Here is a 17,991-nt window from a genome sequence, read left to right as displayed (position 1 = left end):
TCTTGCAGTGGCTATCAGTGTTCATGTTGTTGTCCACTGGTTACAATGGGATACACTTTTGTAGGCTATAGCCCCCAACCCCTACAGGTGTGACAAAATGAGGAGTATGTCCGACGTGACTGGTTGATATATTTAGCTGGCCGGACTCGGTCTGAAACCCACTCCTCGATCAGTAGAGGCTCGCTTTACTCTCGGAGTTGAGTAGACATCTCCACATTTGCGCGCGGTGGGAGGGGTGTAACTGTGCTGGTGCTTCACAACTTGTACTGTACAGCGCACTCTGTTTCCCCTATTCCAATCAATGAGTATTGTTATTGCCGGACTTGTATCTGATTGCCAGACAACTGAAACACGTCTATTCAACTTTGTTACATGTAAGTAGACACCTTTTGGCGAATGAATGATAGTGGCTTTCAGTTTGGAAAGAGCAATATTACTTTACTTACTCTGAAGAAGCTTTTAATGTTTGATTTTAGGCCTATTGTTAGAATATTTGACCCTCTATTCACCCCTCGACTTGTGTTCAGATGATCATATTAGCCAATATAGCATTTAATTAGCATATTTGAGTTTTGTTCCCCCCTCTCTTCATAAATCGTGTAGCCTATGATGAGTTTCTCATTAGGCAACTTCACCATATTTTGACAGAACTATAGGACGAGCTGCACGTCGACAGTATAGCCTTCATGATTAAAATTCTTCTGGTCCATACTTGTCTGCCTCAAGGACTCTTGACATTACAGAACTTGGGTTTGAAGCGCACTAGAGCGGCACTGAACACGTGCCCACTAGTGCTCTATTTTAGGCAGTGACAAGTTCACGAAGTCGACACGACTGTCGTGCTATCTAGCATTTCGCTAGTCAAAGTGCACGACATTTATTCTTAACTCGACCTATGTGAGGAATATTTTAAACTCTAATGGAAAAAACTATGCTCCCACTGGGCACGGACTTAATTTCAAAGTCTAGTTTGATTGACATTGGGTTGAGTTGTCAACTAACGTGAAACCAACAACAAATGTCACCATGTCATTGGATTTAGGTTAAACGTTGGGTGAAAAAAAATACAACATTCCCTTATATTGATGACTTTTTGATAATCCAATCAGTTTTCCACATGGATTCAACTTCATCACATTGCATTTTGTTGTTTAAATTAGTGGAAAATTTGATTGACCAGTTTTTGCCTAAAAACAAGCTTGTTTGATTATGTTTAACTGTTCTCTCAACAGTGTATGACTGCCATTTTTATGGGACACATTAAGTTTCATTCATGCAGCCAATTTGCAAGACAAGACCCTCTGATAGTTTCTTTATGAATGGAAATAATGCTACAGGTTATTTTTAGCTGTAAAAACATTATACTACTTGAATTAGCATGGACACTTTTTCAATGTCATGAAGTTCTTGCATTACTTACAATTGATCAAAGTTACTGCTTTGTTGTTGTTCTATTGGAGATCTTTGCATTTTACTTTGAAGTTGTTGATTCTTTAAAAAAATGTTTAAAAACAAATGGTTTCCCAATAGGAAAACCCTTATTGGTTCCAGCCAGGTAAAACCATTTTTCGTTCCAGGTAGAACGCTTTTGGCTTCCGTGTTGAACTCTGTGGAAAGAGTTCTACATGGAACCCAAAATGGTTAGACTCGGAACCAAGAAGGGTTCTTCAAAGGGTTCTCCTATGGGGACAGCCAAAGAACCCTTCTAGTTTCTAGATGGCAGTTTCTTTTCTAAGAGTGGACACTGGTTCTCCTCAGGGAAATGATAGTCATGATTGATGTTGGATTGACTTGAGTTAGACCCAGAAAGTAGATGCTGTGAAAAGTCAGATGTCTGGCAAAGTTTACAATGACTTTACTTGTATTAAACTTCGCCTTGAAATGATCAGAGAGACCAAATATTTCAGATTGAATAAATTCACAGAGATAGCCTAATCTGTCAGTTAGTTTTTACAAGGTGGAAGTGGTTTGTAAAACTTTTTCTTAGTATAATTTCCCTCATGTTAATGTCCTCATGTCCATTTTGTCAACCATAGAATCTGCTTGGACCTGAATGCTCATTAAATGATTATCTGACATGTAAAATCATGCTTCCTGGTTTTTGGAACCGATGAATGAAAGCTACAACCAGAGGGAGATATACAGCACAAGCCCAGTCAAGTAATTGGTCTCTTTGCCAATAACAATGTCTCTGCACAGCATATTGGATGTTAACTACTAACAATGAAAGGAAGAAGGAATCAGAGCAGTATGACTTAGTCATTATGAGTGGGAGTCATGTCCTTGACCCTATTTGCCAATCTGTTCCCGTGAGGCCTGGGCTAGACTGGCTGAGTGGTTCTGATATGGGGAGGCCTGTCTGTCTGTCCTCTGCCTCCTCTGAGTTGGCAGATTAAAGAAAACAATGCCCTCTCTCTGTTGAACAGTCATGTCTCTCCACAGGCTTACACAGGATACTGCATATGCCCCAAACTGCCCTTCCCAGTGTCCCTTTCTTTAAATGAAACAGGAGACTATTTTTCCTCACCCTCATCTCTCCCCATCTGTGTCACATGTGTGTCAGAATGCTTGGCTGGATGGGTGGAACTAGCCCAACACACTACTGATTTACTACCCCTGTTCAAGCATGACAAAAGGTCTGTGTGCTCTCAAGTCTTAAAAGTGTTAAAGCCACACTGTAGTTTTTTGTTGCCAATTACATACACATGCTGAAACCAAACAAATGTGCCAGCAAAACAAATATTGTTCAATTTATGCAAAAGAGGACACCAGCACCTCTTTGATATATCCCTTGCAAAGGCCCTCCCCCTCAGGCCTCCAAAAACAAAACAAAGAAGTGTTAGGCCTATACTGTTGACGGAAATAGAAGGTATGGTGAGTTACCCTCCAGCTCGTTGTCCAGCCATGGAGTCATTAGGTGAATGGACTGGACATGTGTTCCAGTGGACAAACAGACGGTGCTATCTGTCTATGTCATATGTCTGAAGCCTGTGTTATTGTGCTATTGCCTCCCCCCTGGTCTTTTTCCAGTGCATTGTTACAGTATGTGTTTTTGACCCCCACTGTATCCACAATTAGAGCAACCCTGTATGACTTTGTCTCAGGGACACACAATCTCTGTCCCTCTCTCTTTCTCCAGCTGACATGAACCTTTGGATAGCACAGATGCCACACTGAGGATAGCGACAACACAGTTTAGGACTATGATTGAATTGAGTTGCTTCTCAGTCCTGACACTATGGTCTTTCCACGAAATGAGTGCCTTTTGCGTCCCTTTGTAATTTAAATAAATATTACATATAATATTAAATCAATCCTGTTATATTAAATAAAGTACCCTTTAATACAAACCACATGTAGAATTCAATCAAATGATTTTTATTGTGAATAAAAACTTACTAATGTGCCAAAAAAAACAATTACTTGTCCCTCTGTGCACCTTCTGTAACTTCTAGGACCATTTAACCACAAAATATCTTCCAAGTTCTCTCCATCATTCTAAAGCCCTAGTTATTTTGTTGCTTTGACAAAGTAATTTCTGAAGATTATTTATTTACATTTTTTGTGATTTTTCATTTTAAGGTCAACCCTGTTATTTGAACTTAGCGCTTGTTTTAATATATATATATACAGTATGTTTTTAATAACTTCTATTTTAATAGTCAAATCATTGTGTAAAATCAGATCGAGCATAGTATACATTTTTAACCTCTTGAGATGGGGAAACTGTTTTTTATTAAGTTTAACATGTGCTCTTTATGACAGAATTTTAAAATTAGGTAAAATCAACTGTTATTTTTTGGGACCAAGTTACACTTCTCATAATGGACCAAATTTGGTGAAATGACCCATTAGCAGTGGTGGATAAGGCCTCGCCTCGTGTTTATGCATTTTAAAGTTCACCCTGTGTTTATTGCCATTATTCTCTGTATAAGTTATATAGGGAGAGGTGAAGAGCTGTAGGTTAAGACTCTTATTGTGTATTGAGTATTTTGGCCACAGTCACCTGTTGCCTTTTCATAGCTGTCAGTCAAGTTTGATAATTGAGAGAGAGCAAAGAGAGTGGAGCGAGCGAGAAATTAAGCAGACATCTTTAAAGGTCACACATATTTCCTATCACTTATTTGCATCCTTGAGCTACATGAAACAAGACAAAACAGAACTTCCCCGACCCCCACCAGAGACAGAACTTAAACTGATAGAAGCAATCATGGCTTGAGACTCAGGTTAGGACAAATTGTGAAGAATTATTAAATATTAAAGCATTTGACCTCTCACTAAAGGCTTCAGTCATACAAAAGTTATATTTAAATCTGAACTGGTTTCAATGGTGTATTGGAGGTGAAGTCAGGTGCAGGAGAGCAGAGTATAATGAACAGGCGCACTTACAGTGCCTTGCGAAAGTATTCGGCCCCCTTGAACTTTGCGACCTTTTGCCACATTTTAGGCTTCAAACATAAAGATATAAAACTGTATTTTTTTATGAAGAATCAACAACAAGTGGGACACAATCATGAAGTGGAACGACATTTATTGGATATTTCAAACTTTTTTAACAAATCAAACTGAAAAATTGGGCGTGCAAAATTATTCAGCCCCCTTAAGTTAATACTTTGTAGCACCACCTTTTGCTGCGATTACAGCTGTAAGTCGCTTGGGGTATGTCTCTATCAGTTTTGCACATCGAGAGACTGAAATTTTTCCCCATTCCTCCTTGCAAAACAACTCGAGCTCAGTGAGGTTGGATGGAGAGCATTTGTGAACAGCAGTTTTCAGTTCTTTCCACAGATTCTCGATTGGATTCAGGTCTGGACTTTGACTTGGCCATTCTAACACCTGGATATGTTTATTTTTGAACCATTCCATTGTAGATTTTGCTTTATGTTTTGGATCATTGTCTTGTTGGAAGACAAATCTCCGTCCCAGTCTCAGGTCTTTTGCAGACTCCATCAGGTTTTCTTCCAGAATGGTCCTGTATTTGGCTCCATCCATCTTCCCATCAATTTTAACCATCTTCCCTGTCCCTGCTGAAGAAAAGCAGGCCCAAACCATGATGCTGCCACCACCATGTTTGACAGTGGGGATGGGTGATGGGCTGTGTTGCTTTTACGCCAAACATAACGTTTTGCATTGTTGCCAAAAAGTTCAATTTTGGTTTCATCTGACCAGAGCACCTTCTTCCACATGTTTGGTGTGTCTCCCAGGTGGCTTGTGGCAAACTTTAAACAACACTTTTTATGGATATCTTTAAGAAATGGCTTTCTTCTTGCCACTCTTCCATAAAGGCCAGATTTGTGCAATATACGACTGATTGTTGTCCTATGGACAGAGTCTCCCACCTCAGCTGTAGATCTCTGCAGTTCATCCAGAGTGATCATGGGCCTCTTGGCTGCATCTCTGATCAGTCTTCTCCTTGTATGAGCTGAAAGTTTAGAGGGACGGCCAAGTCTTGGTAGATTTGCAGTGGTTTGATACTCCTTCCATTTCAATATTATCGCTTGCACAGTGCTCCTTGGGATGTTTAAAGCTTGGGAAATCGTTTTGTATCCAAATCCGGCTTTAAACTTCTTCACAACAGTATCTCGGACCTGCCTGGTGTGTTCCTTGTTCTTCATGATCCTCTCTGCGCTTTTAACGGACCTCTGAGACTATCACAGTGCAGGTGCATTTATACGGAGACTTGATTACACACAGGTGGATTGTATTTATCATCATTAGTCATTTAGGTCAACATTGGATCATTCAGAGATCCTCACTGAACTAATGGAGAGTGTTTGCTGCACTGAAAGTAAAGGGGCTGAATAATTTTGCACACCCAATTTTTCAGTTTTTGATTTGTGAAAAAAGTTTGAAATATCCAATAAATGTCGTTCCACTTCATGATTGTGTCCCACTTGTTGTTGATTCTACACAAAAAAATACAGTTTTATATCTTTATGTTTGAAGCCTGAAATGTGGCAAAAGGTCGCAAAGTTCAAGGGGGCCGAATACTTTCGCAAGGCACTGTATATTATAGTTCCAAAAACAAGAGCACTACATAAATCAAACGCGCTAAAAAACGGAACATAAAAGTATAGTAAACTATAAAAGTAAACTAACACCACATAATATGAAACAATTACGCACAAAACATGATGGGAACCAGAGGGTTAAATACAAGTAGATTGATTGAGGAAATGAATACCAGGTGTGTATGGAAACAAGACAAGACAAATGGACATATGAAAACGGGAGCGGCGATGGCTAGAAAGCCTGTGACGTCGAATTTCTCACCCCATGTTCAAGAATGGCCTTTTTCCGTTTATTTAGATTACAACCTCTCACTTTCGGTTATTTGAAAATGAAATCAAAATATTGCTATTTTAAAACAAGCCATAGAAAGTTGGTTGCTCTACTCAAAATTACAGCAAGCAATGCAGGTGTAGAAGGGGGAGAGAGAGAGAGAGAGAGAGAGAGAGAGAAAATACTCCAGATACAACAGACTGACCCCAGCCCCACGACACATAAACTATTGCAGCATTACCTCAAAAATGGAAGAGGCAAGTGGAAGAGGGATAAAGTAAGGAACTTGCCTGACAGCCCTGCATTAAGAAATTTGGGATAAATAAAAAAAATCTACCAGTTTAATTTAAGGACCCCAAAATGACACCTAATTCAAAACGTATAATATTAAAGCTGATCTACCCCCTAAAAAAATCAAATAAAAATACGTCTGGCAAATTGTTGGATTATGCAGTCTGCTGGTGTTCTCCATGTTGTGATTTCTGTCTTCACCCTGGTGAGTGGTATGGTTGCAACAGTCATAACAAGGTATAACTGGGGAACAAGGTATAACTGGGGAACACGGTGACGGTGATTTACAGGCTTTAAGTGTGAATACATGGATCGGTATGCTATTGTTACTACTGAGTGAATTTCAGTATGTGTGCATCTCATTGACTGTTCTTGTGTAAAGGGTATTTGCATTAAATTGAAGGTGTCACTCCTAAACAATAAACTGAACAGAAGCAATAAATATTCTCTACATTCCTTATGTCAGCGTTATGTCAGTGTTATGTCAGCGTTACGTCAGCGTTATGTCAGTGTTACGTCAGTGTTACGTCAGTGTTACGTCAGCGTTATGTCAGTGTTATGTCAGTGTTATGTCAGTGTTATGTCAGCGTTATGTCAATGCTATGTCAGTGTTATGTCAGCGTTACGTCAGTGTTACGTCAGCGTTGTGTCAGTGTTGTGTCAGCGTTATGTCAGTGTTATGTCAGCGTTATGTCAGCGTTATGTCAGCGTTATGTCAGTGTTATGTCAGTGTTATGTCAGCGTTATGTCAATGTTATGTCAGTGTTATGTCAGCGTTACGTCAGTGTTACGTCAGCGTTGTGTCAGTGTTGTGTCAGCGTTATGTCAGTGTTATTCTCAGCGTTATGTCAGCGTTATGTCAGTGTTATGTCAGCGTTACGTCAGTGTTACGTCAGTGTTACGTCAGTGTTACGTCAGTGTTATATCAGTGTTATGTCAGCGTTATGTCAGCGTTACATCAGCGTTACGTCAGTGTTACGTCAGTGTTATGTCAGCGTTATGTCAGTGTTATGTCAGCGTTACGTCAGTGTTATGTCAGTGGTATGTCAGTGTTATGTCAGTGTTATATCAGTGTTATGTCAGTGTTAAGCCAGTGTTACGTCAGTGTTATGTCAGTTTTATGTCAAGTGTTATGTCAGTGTTATATCAGTGTAATATCAGTGTTATGTCAGTGTTAAGCCAGTGTTATGTCAGTGTTATATCAGTGTTATATCAGTGTTATATCAGTGTTATATCAGTGTTATGTCAGTGTTAAGCCAGTTTTATGTCAGTGTTATATCAGTGTTAAGCCAGTGTTATGTCAGTGCTATGTCAGTTTTATGTCAGTGTTATGTCAGCGTTATGTCAGCGTTACGTCAGCGTTACGTCAGTGTTACGTCAGCGTTATGTCAGTGTTATGTCAGCGTTACGTCAGTGTTATGTCAGTGTTATGTCAGTTTTATGTCAGTGTTATGTCAGTTTTATGTCAGTGTTATGTCAGTGTTATATCAGTGTTATGTCAGTTTTATGTCAGTGTTATGTCAGTGTTAAGCCAGTGTTATATCAGTTTTATGTCAGTGTTATATCAGTGTTATATTGGTGTTAAGCCAGTGTTAAGCCAGTGTTATGTCAGTGTTATATCAGTGTTATGTCAGTGTTATGTCAGTGTTAAGCCAGTTTTATGTCAGTGTTATATCAGTGTTAAGCCAGTGTTAAGTCAGTGTTATGTCAGCGTTATGTCAATGCTATGTCAGTGTTATGTCAGCGTTACGTCAGTGTTACGTCAGCGTTGTGTCAGTGTTGTGTCAGCGTTATGTCAGCGTTATGTCAGCGTTATGTCAGTGTTATGTCAGTGTTATGTCAGCGTTATGTCAATGTTATGTCAGTGTTATGTCAGCGTTACGTCAGTGTTACGTCAGCGTTGTGTCAGTGTTGTGTCAGCGTTATGTCAGTGTTATGTCAGCGTTATGTCAGCGTTATGTCAGTGTTATGTCAGCGTTACGTCAGTGTTACGTCAGTGTTACGTCAGTGTTATATCAGTGTTATATCAGTGTTATGTCAGCGTTATGTCAGCGTTACATCAGCGTTACGTCAGTGTTACGTCAGTGTTATGTCAGTGTTAAGCCAGTTTTATGTCAGTGTTATATCAGTGTTAAGCCAGTGTTATGTCAGTGCTATGTCAGTTTTATGTCAGTGTTATGTCAGCGTTATGTCAGCGTTACGTCAGCGTTACGTCAGTGTTACGTCAGCGTTATGTCAGTGTTATGTCAGCGTTACGTCAGTGTTATGTCAGTGTTATGTCAGTTTTATGTCAGTGTTATGTCAGTTTTATGTCAGTGTTATGTCAGTGTTATATCAGTGTTATGTCAGTTTTATGTCAGTGTTATGTCAGTGTTAAGCCAGTGTTATATCAGTTTTATGTCAGTGTTATATCAGTGTTATATCGGTGTTAAGCCAGTGTTAAGCCAGTGTTATGTCAGTGTTATATCAGTGTTATGTCAGTGTTATGTCAGTGTTAAGCCAGTTTTATGTCAGTGTTATATCAGTGTTAAGCCAGTGTTATGTCAGTGTTATGTCAGTGTTAAGCCAGTTTTATGTCAGCGTTATGTCAATGTTATGTCAGCTTTATGTCAGCGTTACGTCAGCGTTACGTCAGTGTTACGTCAGTGTTACGTCAGTGTTACGTCAGTGTTATGTCAGTGTTATATCAGTGTTATATCAGTGTTAAGCCAGTGTTATGTCAGTTTTATGTCAGTTTTATGTCAGTGTTATATCAGTGTTATATCAGTGTTATGTCAGTGTTATATCAGTGTTATATCAGTGTTAAGCCAGTGTTATATCAGTTTTATGTCAGTTTTATGTCAGTGTTATATCAGTGTTATATCAGTGTTATATCAGTGTTAAGCCAATGTTAAGCCAGTGTTAAGCCAGTGTTATGTCAGTGTTATATCAGTGTTATGTCAGTGTTATGTCAGTGTTATGCCAGTTTTATGTCAGTGTTATATCAGTGTTAAGCCAGTGTTATGTCAGCGGTATGTCAGCGTTATGTCAGCGTTATGTCAGCGTTATGTCAGCGTTACGTCAGCGTTACGTCAGCGTTACGTCAGCGTTATGTCAGTTTTATGTCAGTGTTATGTCAGTTTTATGTCAGTGTTATATCAGTGTTATATCAGTGTTATGTCAGTGTTATGTCAGTGTTATGTCAGTGTTATGTCAGTGTTAAGCCAGTTTTATGTCAGTGTTATATCAGTGTTAAGCCAGTGTTATCTCAGTGTTATATCAGTGTCATATCAGTGTTATATCAGTGTTATATCAGTTTTATGTCAGTGTTATGCCAGTGTTATGTCAGTGTTATGTCAGTGTAATTCAGTGTGGGCCAAATGTAACATGTAAATATGATCCAAAACCGCACGTGTTTCAAACAGGAGATTGACGTATATGTGTGTCATGTTTGTCTCTGTTAATCTCCAGAAAGGTGCCATGCTGTTGGGGGTCCGTGGATGAGCCCCCCTTTCAGGAAGCATGGCGTCGCCAGGAGACAGAGATGCACTGGTGGAGAGGGGATACATCCCCCTGGACATTGACAATGTCCACATGCTTCTGCAGGGTCAGTGACTCTCTGTGTGCCTTCCTCTTTCTCTCTTCCTCCCTGATTCTCTTTCTTTCTTTCTCCCTGATCATCTTTCTCTCTTCCTCCCTTATCCTCTTTCTCTCTTCCTCCCTGATCCTCTTTCTCTCTTTCTCCCTGATCATCTTTCTCTCTTTCTCCCTGATCCTATTTCTCTCTTTCTCCCTGATCCTCTTTCTCTCTTTCTCCCTGATCCTCTTTCTCTCTTCTTGCCTGATTCTCTTTCTCTCTTTCTCCCTGATCCTCTTTCTCTCTTCCTCCCTGATCCTCTTTCTCTCTTCCTCCCTGATCCTCTGTCTCTCTTTTTGCCTTTCTACTCTACTCCCTCTAGACTCTGTGTTCCTTTTGTTGTTTAAACAATAAAGTTGATGTAGTGTTGGAACGCAGCTCTGTGGACATATTGTACATGAGAAAGAAAACAATCTAGTTATTCATGTCTTAATATTTGAGCTAACATGTTTTAGTTTCTGTGGCAACCTAATATTCATCATAATAATAAGGATTTTCTCACACCCAGTGGAAATTTCACAATCGTATTAACTTCTCTCACTCCAACCTGTGCCTGTTCGGTCCTGTTTTGGCTCAAAGTAGTCAATTTGGGATGTGTTGTGTTTACTGTTGAAATGTAAACTCAATGAGATATGAGTCATATGTCAAACAGTCATCCAAAGGGGATGGAATTCAGTAGTGGGTCGTGAAATGTCATGTTGCATGCCTATGAAGCCACTGTCTCCTGGGCATCTCACAGTTTTACATACAATAGCAGAGACTATTCACTTTGTGGTTTGAATGACTATATATGACCTGTGCCTTTGTTTCCTCATCTTTTCCTGTGAGGGTTTTTCTCTTATTTGGTTGCTAGTAGAGAACATTTGTTGATTAGCTATCAGTTTTCATTGGCAGAGGAGAGGGTAATCGAGAGGTTGATTTGGTCTCCTCTGTTGACCTTGGGCATGGCACAGAGGCTTCTCGTCTTGTATGTTGGCACTGTATACAGGTATTCTTCCTAGGGGGATAAATATGACACTGCCTCTCTGACTATCTGCCTTGTCCCTGTCCTCATGCCCCTTTTCTCTGTCTGTCTGTCTGTCTGTCTGTCTGTCTGTCTGTCTGTCTGTCTCTCTCTCTCCCCCCCACTTTCTTTCTCCTTTTACTTGTATGTTGAGTGCCATTATAGAGAGGCCATCAGCAGTACTATTTCAGACCCACCACTGTTGCTCTGTTAACCTTATTTAGAAACAACTGTTTCTGGATCTATTTTTCACAGCTATGCAATTACCAGATGATGCAATGTACTGTGAGGTGATGTATGCTTATTGCCCCACTGACAAGGCAGCTTGTAAAATAATGGTTTGAAAGTCTGTTTTTCTTTGCATATTTGGAGTCGTAGCGATACAAGAATGCAGCTAAATATAGTTCACATGTTCACAACTCACTGATATTCTCACACATTTATCGTTAGGCCGTGGTCAATTTCTAGACCTAGATTAGCAAGAACAGGATTACACAGGACATTTCCTAGAAAGTAATAGAAATCCAAGCTGGGAAAATATGCAGACTATAATGTTTTCCATTTCCCCTCCTCATGGAACTTTGAGGGACAAGGAGAGTCCTGACGGATCAACACTATTTACATACGGCTGCAGTGTGATGGGATCTTACTCTTAAATCTCTTCACGTTTTGTTATACATACATGTACTGTATGTACAGTGGCAGTAGAATGGGAAGCACTTCCCCTCCTTTGAATGTGAGCAACTAGTTGAGCTAGAAGAGGTTCTCCACTGTTTGCTTAGCTCTCCCACTCTCAGACTGTAGGCAACAGCAGCTTTCATCACAGACTGTCCCATGTCCAGGGATATCTAGAGATACACATAATGGACGTTGTATCATCAGATAGATAAAATCATTAATGATCTAAAGCAGGTAATGCAGCACCCCTCTTTGATGGACTCTTCTCTTTTGTGATGGCACTGGGAGGACGACTTGAGAAGCGGGTTTTGTTTGGGCAGGCGGGACCAAATCCATCACGCCTTAACTTTTTGGATGGGTGGAGCTGAGGTGATACCATTCACCTGCCTCCCCAGGAGGCGCAGCACAGCAGGCTGGCAGGGTGATTGGTGGTTATACAGAATCCACTCACCAACGAACTTCGCATTCCAATGATACATTTCCCATTGGATCCCATAGCTGCTTGTCGTTGCTCTTGTAGAATACCTCACATCTCAGACAAAGGATGGTATCTTGTGTATGCAGACCATGCTTATACAGCAGCAGAAAGAAGAGGTTTAGCTTCTTTGTTCAATTTTCTATTTTTTTCTTGTCTGATGCAGCACTGCTGTTCACATCATGAGTGAGTACATTGACATTAGTTTGTATGGCTGTTACATTTCTGAAATCTGTGATTTCTGGGGTTTGAACTTTTCTTAAGCAAAGAGAATATCATGTATTGGAAAACAGAATATATTAGTCTACTTGTTACAACTGTCATACTTCAACATAATGCTTTGTCAGCTGTTCATTTGACCAAATACCTGACCTTGTCAGATGAGACTGGTTCTCAGGCCAGATCAGATCTCTTTCTCACTTTGTTGTGATTGTTTGTCAAATATCAATTCCTTTATGACCGCCCAATTACAGTTTAAAATGACATTTTCTTCAGAACATACACTACCATGCAAAAGTTTGGGGTGACTTAGAAATATCCTTGTTTTGAAAGAAAATAATATTTTTTTGTCCATTAAAATACCATCAAATTGATCAGGAATACAGTGTAGACATTGTTAATGTTGTAAATGACCATTGTTGCTGGAAACAGGTGACTTTTTTATGGAATATCTACATAGCTGTACAGTGGCCCATTATCAGCAACCATCACTCCTGTGTTCCAATGGCACGTTGTGTTAGCTAATCCAAGTTTATCATTTTAAAAGGCTAATTGATCATTAGAAAACCCTTGCAATTATGTTAGCACAGCTGAAAACGATGTTCTGATCAAATAATCAATAAAACGGGCCTTCTTTAGACTAGTTGAGTATCTGGAGCATCAGCATTTGTGGGTTCAATTCCAGGCTCAAAATGGCCAGATACAAAGAACTTTCTTCTGAAACTCGTCAGTCTATTCTTGTTCTGAGAAATGAAGGCTATTCCATGTGAGAAATTGCAAAGAAACTGAAGATCTCGTACAACGCTGTGTACTCCTCCCTTCACAGAACAGCGCAAACTGGCTCTAACCAGAATTTAAAGAGGAGTGGGAGGCCACGGGGCGCAACTGAACAAGTGGACAAGTACATTAGTGTCTAGTTTGAGAAACAGACGCCTCACAAGTCCTCAACTGGCAGCTTCAATAAATAGTATCCACAAAACACCAGTCTCAACGTCAACAGTGAAGACTCCGGGATGCTGGCCTTCTAGGCAGAGTTGCAAAGAAAAAGCCATATCTCAGACTGGCCAATAAAAAGAAAAGATTGAGATGGGCAAAATAACACAGACACTGGACAGAGGAACTCTGCCTGGTTCCATTTGCTCTGTTTGCTTCTGTTTGGTTACGAGAGTAAACGGTAAACAGTTTCTGTTGCAAAACGTTTCGCAACGGTATGCAGTTAATGAATACACCCCAGCTACTGTACCTTAATTGTGTGTCTATGTTGAGCAGGTTGAAAACAACATTGCTCAAAAAGGCTGTGGTTTCAGTCATTTGGAAAGTTGTTTTCTGAAACTGATTGGCAAACCAGCAAGTGTGTGCCAACTCTCGGATTTCTTCTTCTTGACAAGCCAATGTTGAACTTCTCAGCATTTATCATGAAAGATTTGTTTCACAGATGTTTGTTGAACGCTCATATGGAAGACATCCACCTATATTTGCAACTGTTAGAATATGTTTGAAAGTTTAAAATTGACCATGTCTATTTTTCTAGTAATAATAATATATGTATTTGTTATAGTGCTTTTCATACAGAATATAAAGTCGCTTTAAAAAACAAACCAAAATTAATTCAGGGAGCTGGCAATTGATGGGAGACGGTCTTGCACAGCAGGTAGCCTAGTAGTTAACCTCTAGCGTCGAGCAATCCCGTATCCGGGAGCGGAATCATAGCCTCAAGCTCATTAGCATAACACAACGTTAACTATTCATGAAAATCGCAAATGAGGCTTTGGGCCAGTAACCAAAAGTTCGCTGGTTCGAATCCCTGAGCCGACTTGGTGGGGGAAAAATCTGCCGATGTGCCCTTGGGCAAGGCACTTAACCCTAATTTCTCGTGTAAGTCACTCTGAATAATAGCATCTGCTAAGTAACTAAAATGTCAAATGTAAATGATGATCAAGTCAAATCACGAGATACAACAAGTGTAGGCTTTACCGTTAAATGCTTACTTACAAGCCCTTAACCAACAGTACAGTTCAAGAAGAAGAAAATATTTACCAAGTAGGCTAAAATAAAAAGTAATAATAAAAAGTAACACAATAAGAATAACAATAACAAGAATATATAGAGGGGGCACCGGTACCGAGTCGGGGTACAGGCTTGTTGAGGTAATCTGTAGGTGTAGGTGGGGGCGAAGTGACTATGCATAGGTAATAAACAAACAGCGAGTAGCAGCAGTGTACGGGGAGTGGGGGAGTGTTCATGTAAATTGTCCGGTGGTGATTTTTATGAATTGTTCAGTGGTCTAATGGCTTGGGGGTAGAAGCTGTTGAGGAGCCTTTTGGTCCTAGACTTGGCACTCTGGTACCGCTTGCCGTGCGGTAGCAGAGGAAACAGTCTATAACTTGGGTGACTGGAGTCTCTGACAATTTTCTGGGCTTTCCTCTGACACTGCCTATTATTTAGGTCCTGGATTGCAGGAAGCTTGGCCTCAGTGATGTACTGGGCTGTTCGCACTACCCTCTGTAGCGCCAGGCGGTGATGCAACCGGTCAGGATGCTCTCGATGGTGCAGCTGTAGAACCTTTTGAGGATCTGGGGGCCTCCTGAGGGGAAAAAGGTTTTGTCGTGCCCTCTTCACGACTGTCTTGGTATGTTTGGACCATGATAGTTCGTTGGTGATGTGAACACTAAGGAACTTGAAACTCTTGACCCGCTCCATTACAGCCTCGTCAATGTTAATGGGGACCTGTTCGGCCCGCCTTTTCCTGTAGTCCACGATCAGCTCCTTCGTCTTGCTCACATTGAGGGAGAGATTGTTGTCCTGGCACCACTCCAGTTCTCTGACCTCCTCCCTATAGGCCGTCTCATCGTTGTCTGTGATCAGGCCTACCACTGTTGTGTCATCAGCAAACTTAATGATGGTGTTGGAGTCGTGTTTGGCCACCCAGTCGTGGGTGAACAGGGAATACAGGAGGGGACTAAGTACACACCCCTAAGGGGCCCCAGTATTAAGGGTTAGCATGGCGGACATGTTGTTGGCTACTCTTAGCACCTGGGGGAGGCCCACCAGGAAGTCGAGGATCCAGTTGCAGAGGGAGGTGTTTAGTCCCAGAGTCCTTAGCTTAGTGATGAGCTTCGTGGGCACTATGGTATTGAACGCTGAGCTGTAGTCAATGAACAGCATTCTCACATAGTTGTTGCTTTTGTCGAGGTGAGAAAGGACAGTGTGAAGTGCGATTGCGTCATCTGTGGATCTGTTGGGGAGGCATGTGAATTGGAGTGGGTCTAGGGTGTCCGGGAGGATGCTGTTGATGTGAGCCATGACCAGCCTTTCAAAGCACTTTATGGCTACCGAAATGAGTGCCACAAGGCGGTAATCATTTAGGCAGGTTCCCTTCGCTTCCTTGGGCACAGGGACTATGGTGGTCTGATTGAAACATGTAGGTATCACAGACTCAGAAAGGGAGAGGTTGAAAATGTCAGTGAAGACACTTGACAGTTGGTCCACGCATGCTTTGAGTACACGTCCTGGTAATCTGCCTGGCCCAGCGGCTTTGTGAATGTTGACCTGTTTAAAGGTTTTGTTCACATCGGCTACCGAGAGCGTTATCACACAGTCATCCAGAACAGCTGGTGCTCTCGTGAACGCTTCAGTATCGCTTGCCTCGAAGCGAGCATAAAAGGCATTTAACTCGTCTGGTAGGCTCGCGTCACTGGGCAGCTCGCGTCCTGGTTTCCCTTTGTAGTCCATAATTGTTTTCAAGTCCTGCCACGTCCGACGAGCGTCAGAGCCGGTGTAGTAGGATTCAATCTTAATCCTGTATTGACGCTTTGCTTGTTTGATGGTTTGTCTGAGGGCATAGCCGGATTTCTTACAAGCATCTGGATTAGTCTCCCGCTCCTTGAAAGCGGCAGGTCTAGCCTTTAGCTTGATGCAGATGTTGCAATTCAGAAAATGAATAGTTTGAGTGGAAGTGACTTCGATGGTACGGTCAGGGAGGGAGAAACATCAGTCAGACAGGCAGGCCCGGAGCTTTTCATCAGGGACCTGTCTATGAAGTTCACAGCTAGGCTTACTCCTCCTCTGTAGGTAGGCTGGAAAATCCACCACTGAATGTGTAGCACCCACCTGGGTGATGCTTTGGCAGCTATAAGCACCTGAGAGACCACCACACCTCGGCAGTAATCAGTAACAGTCTCCTACGAGGCGAGCCTCTGTCATCCCCTCACACCACAGTCCACATCCTTCCAGAAACAGGAATAGACCTGAGTCACACACTTGGAACAGGTCCTTATAATTAACATTAGACACCGACTGGAGCCAAGGCTGGCCTTCTGTAAAACAGCTTAATGGGTCTATCAGTCTCTGTCCTTTTATCCCAGAGCTCAGTAGAAAAGACTGGGATGACTTGGATAGGGGCTTACCATGGAGTAGTTAGTGGTGCACAATAGTACAGGGGGCCTACATCAAGTGGGCTAGAAAGAGCAAGTATCAGATGAACACATCAACATTCTGATATCAAGGACCTTTTTTGAAGACAGTTGAAGGTATAGAAGATCTGTCACAGAGGAAGTGGAATATACTATGTTTGAGGTGTTTGTGAGAAGCTTGGAGATAGTTGGCTAATGTTGGGATGCTTCACTCAGTCATGGACCTGATGGACTTTGTAGAGATATATAATGGTGAGTGGGCCTCTGCCAGTAAAGCTGGAAGTCTATATTTTTAACTTTATTTAACTAGGCAAGTCAGTTAAGAACAAATTCTTATTTTCAATGACGGCCTAGGAACAGTGGCTTAACTGCCTTGTTCAGGGGCAGAACAGCAGATTGTTTACCTTGTCAGCTTGGGGATTTGATCTTGCAACCTTTGGGTTACTAGTCCGACGCTCTAATCACTAGGCTACCTGGCCGATATAACTGTAAATGGGTAAGAGGGAAGTTACTGGATGTGTTCAGCAGCATGTTAGACATGTGACCATGATTGTGGCGTATTTAAAAAGCTAGGAACCCTCTGGCAGCACATTGAGCCTTACTGAAGGCTTGTATATTAAAGAAAACGTATTGCTGCTATATTTCAGGATTTGTATGCATCACATATGTACTCTCTTGGGTGTTTATTTATGTAAAATATGATACAATATTGTTATATTTCTTTTGCCCCTCCCTTTCATAGTGGAGCAAGAGCAAATTCAGAAGAGAACCTTCACCAACTGGATCAATGCTCAGCTCTCAAAGGTAACACTGTCTGCAATACTGTATGTCTTCCACCAGCACGCCTCACTCACTCACTCACTCACTCACTCACTCACTCACTCACTCACTCACTCACTCACTCACTCACTCACTCACTCACTCACTCACTCACTCACTCACTCACTCACTCACTCACTCATCCACCTGGAGAGAAGGGTTGTGTTGATCTCCTGCTCATGGTAGAGGTCATTTG

At 41.3% G+C, this 17,991-nt stretch overlaps 1 protein-coding gene across 1 annotated transcript in view; it reads left to right on the top strand.

The window, feature by feature from the left end:
* Positions 1-222: 222 nt before the first annotated feature.
* syne2b (spectrin repeat containing, nuclear envelope 2b) overlaps positions 223-17,991 on the top strand; it is a 147,625-nt gene continuing 129,856 nt past the window's right edge. Inside the window, 3 exon segments of the mRNA XM_064928115.1 lie at positions 223-374; positions 10,024-10,159; positions 17,719-17,780. Coding sequence (XP_064784187.1) covers positions 10,075-10,159; positions 17,719-17,780 — 147 coding nt within the window. The 5' untranslated portion in view covers positions 223-374; positions 10,024-10,074.

The sequence above is a fragment of the Oncorhynchus masou genome, chromosome 21 (assembly GCF_036934945.1).
Source record: "Oncorhynchus masou masou isolate Uvic2021 chromosome 21, UVic_Omas_1.1, whole genome shotgun sequence".
In the NCBI taxonomy this organism is placed as follows: Eukaryota; Metazoa; Chordata; class Actinopteri; order Salmoniformes; family Salmonidae; genus Oncorhynchus; species Oncorhynchus masou.
This window is presented reverse-complemented; position numbering and strand designations above follow the sequence as displayed.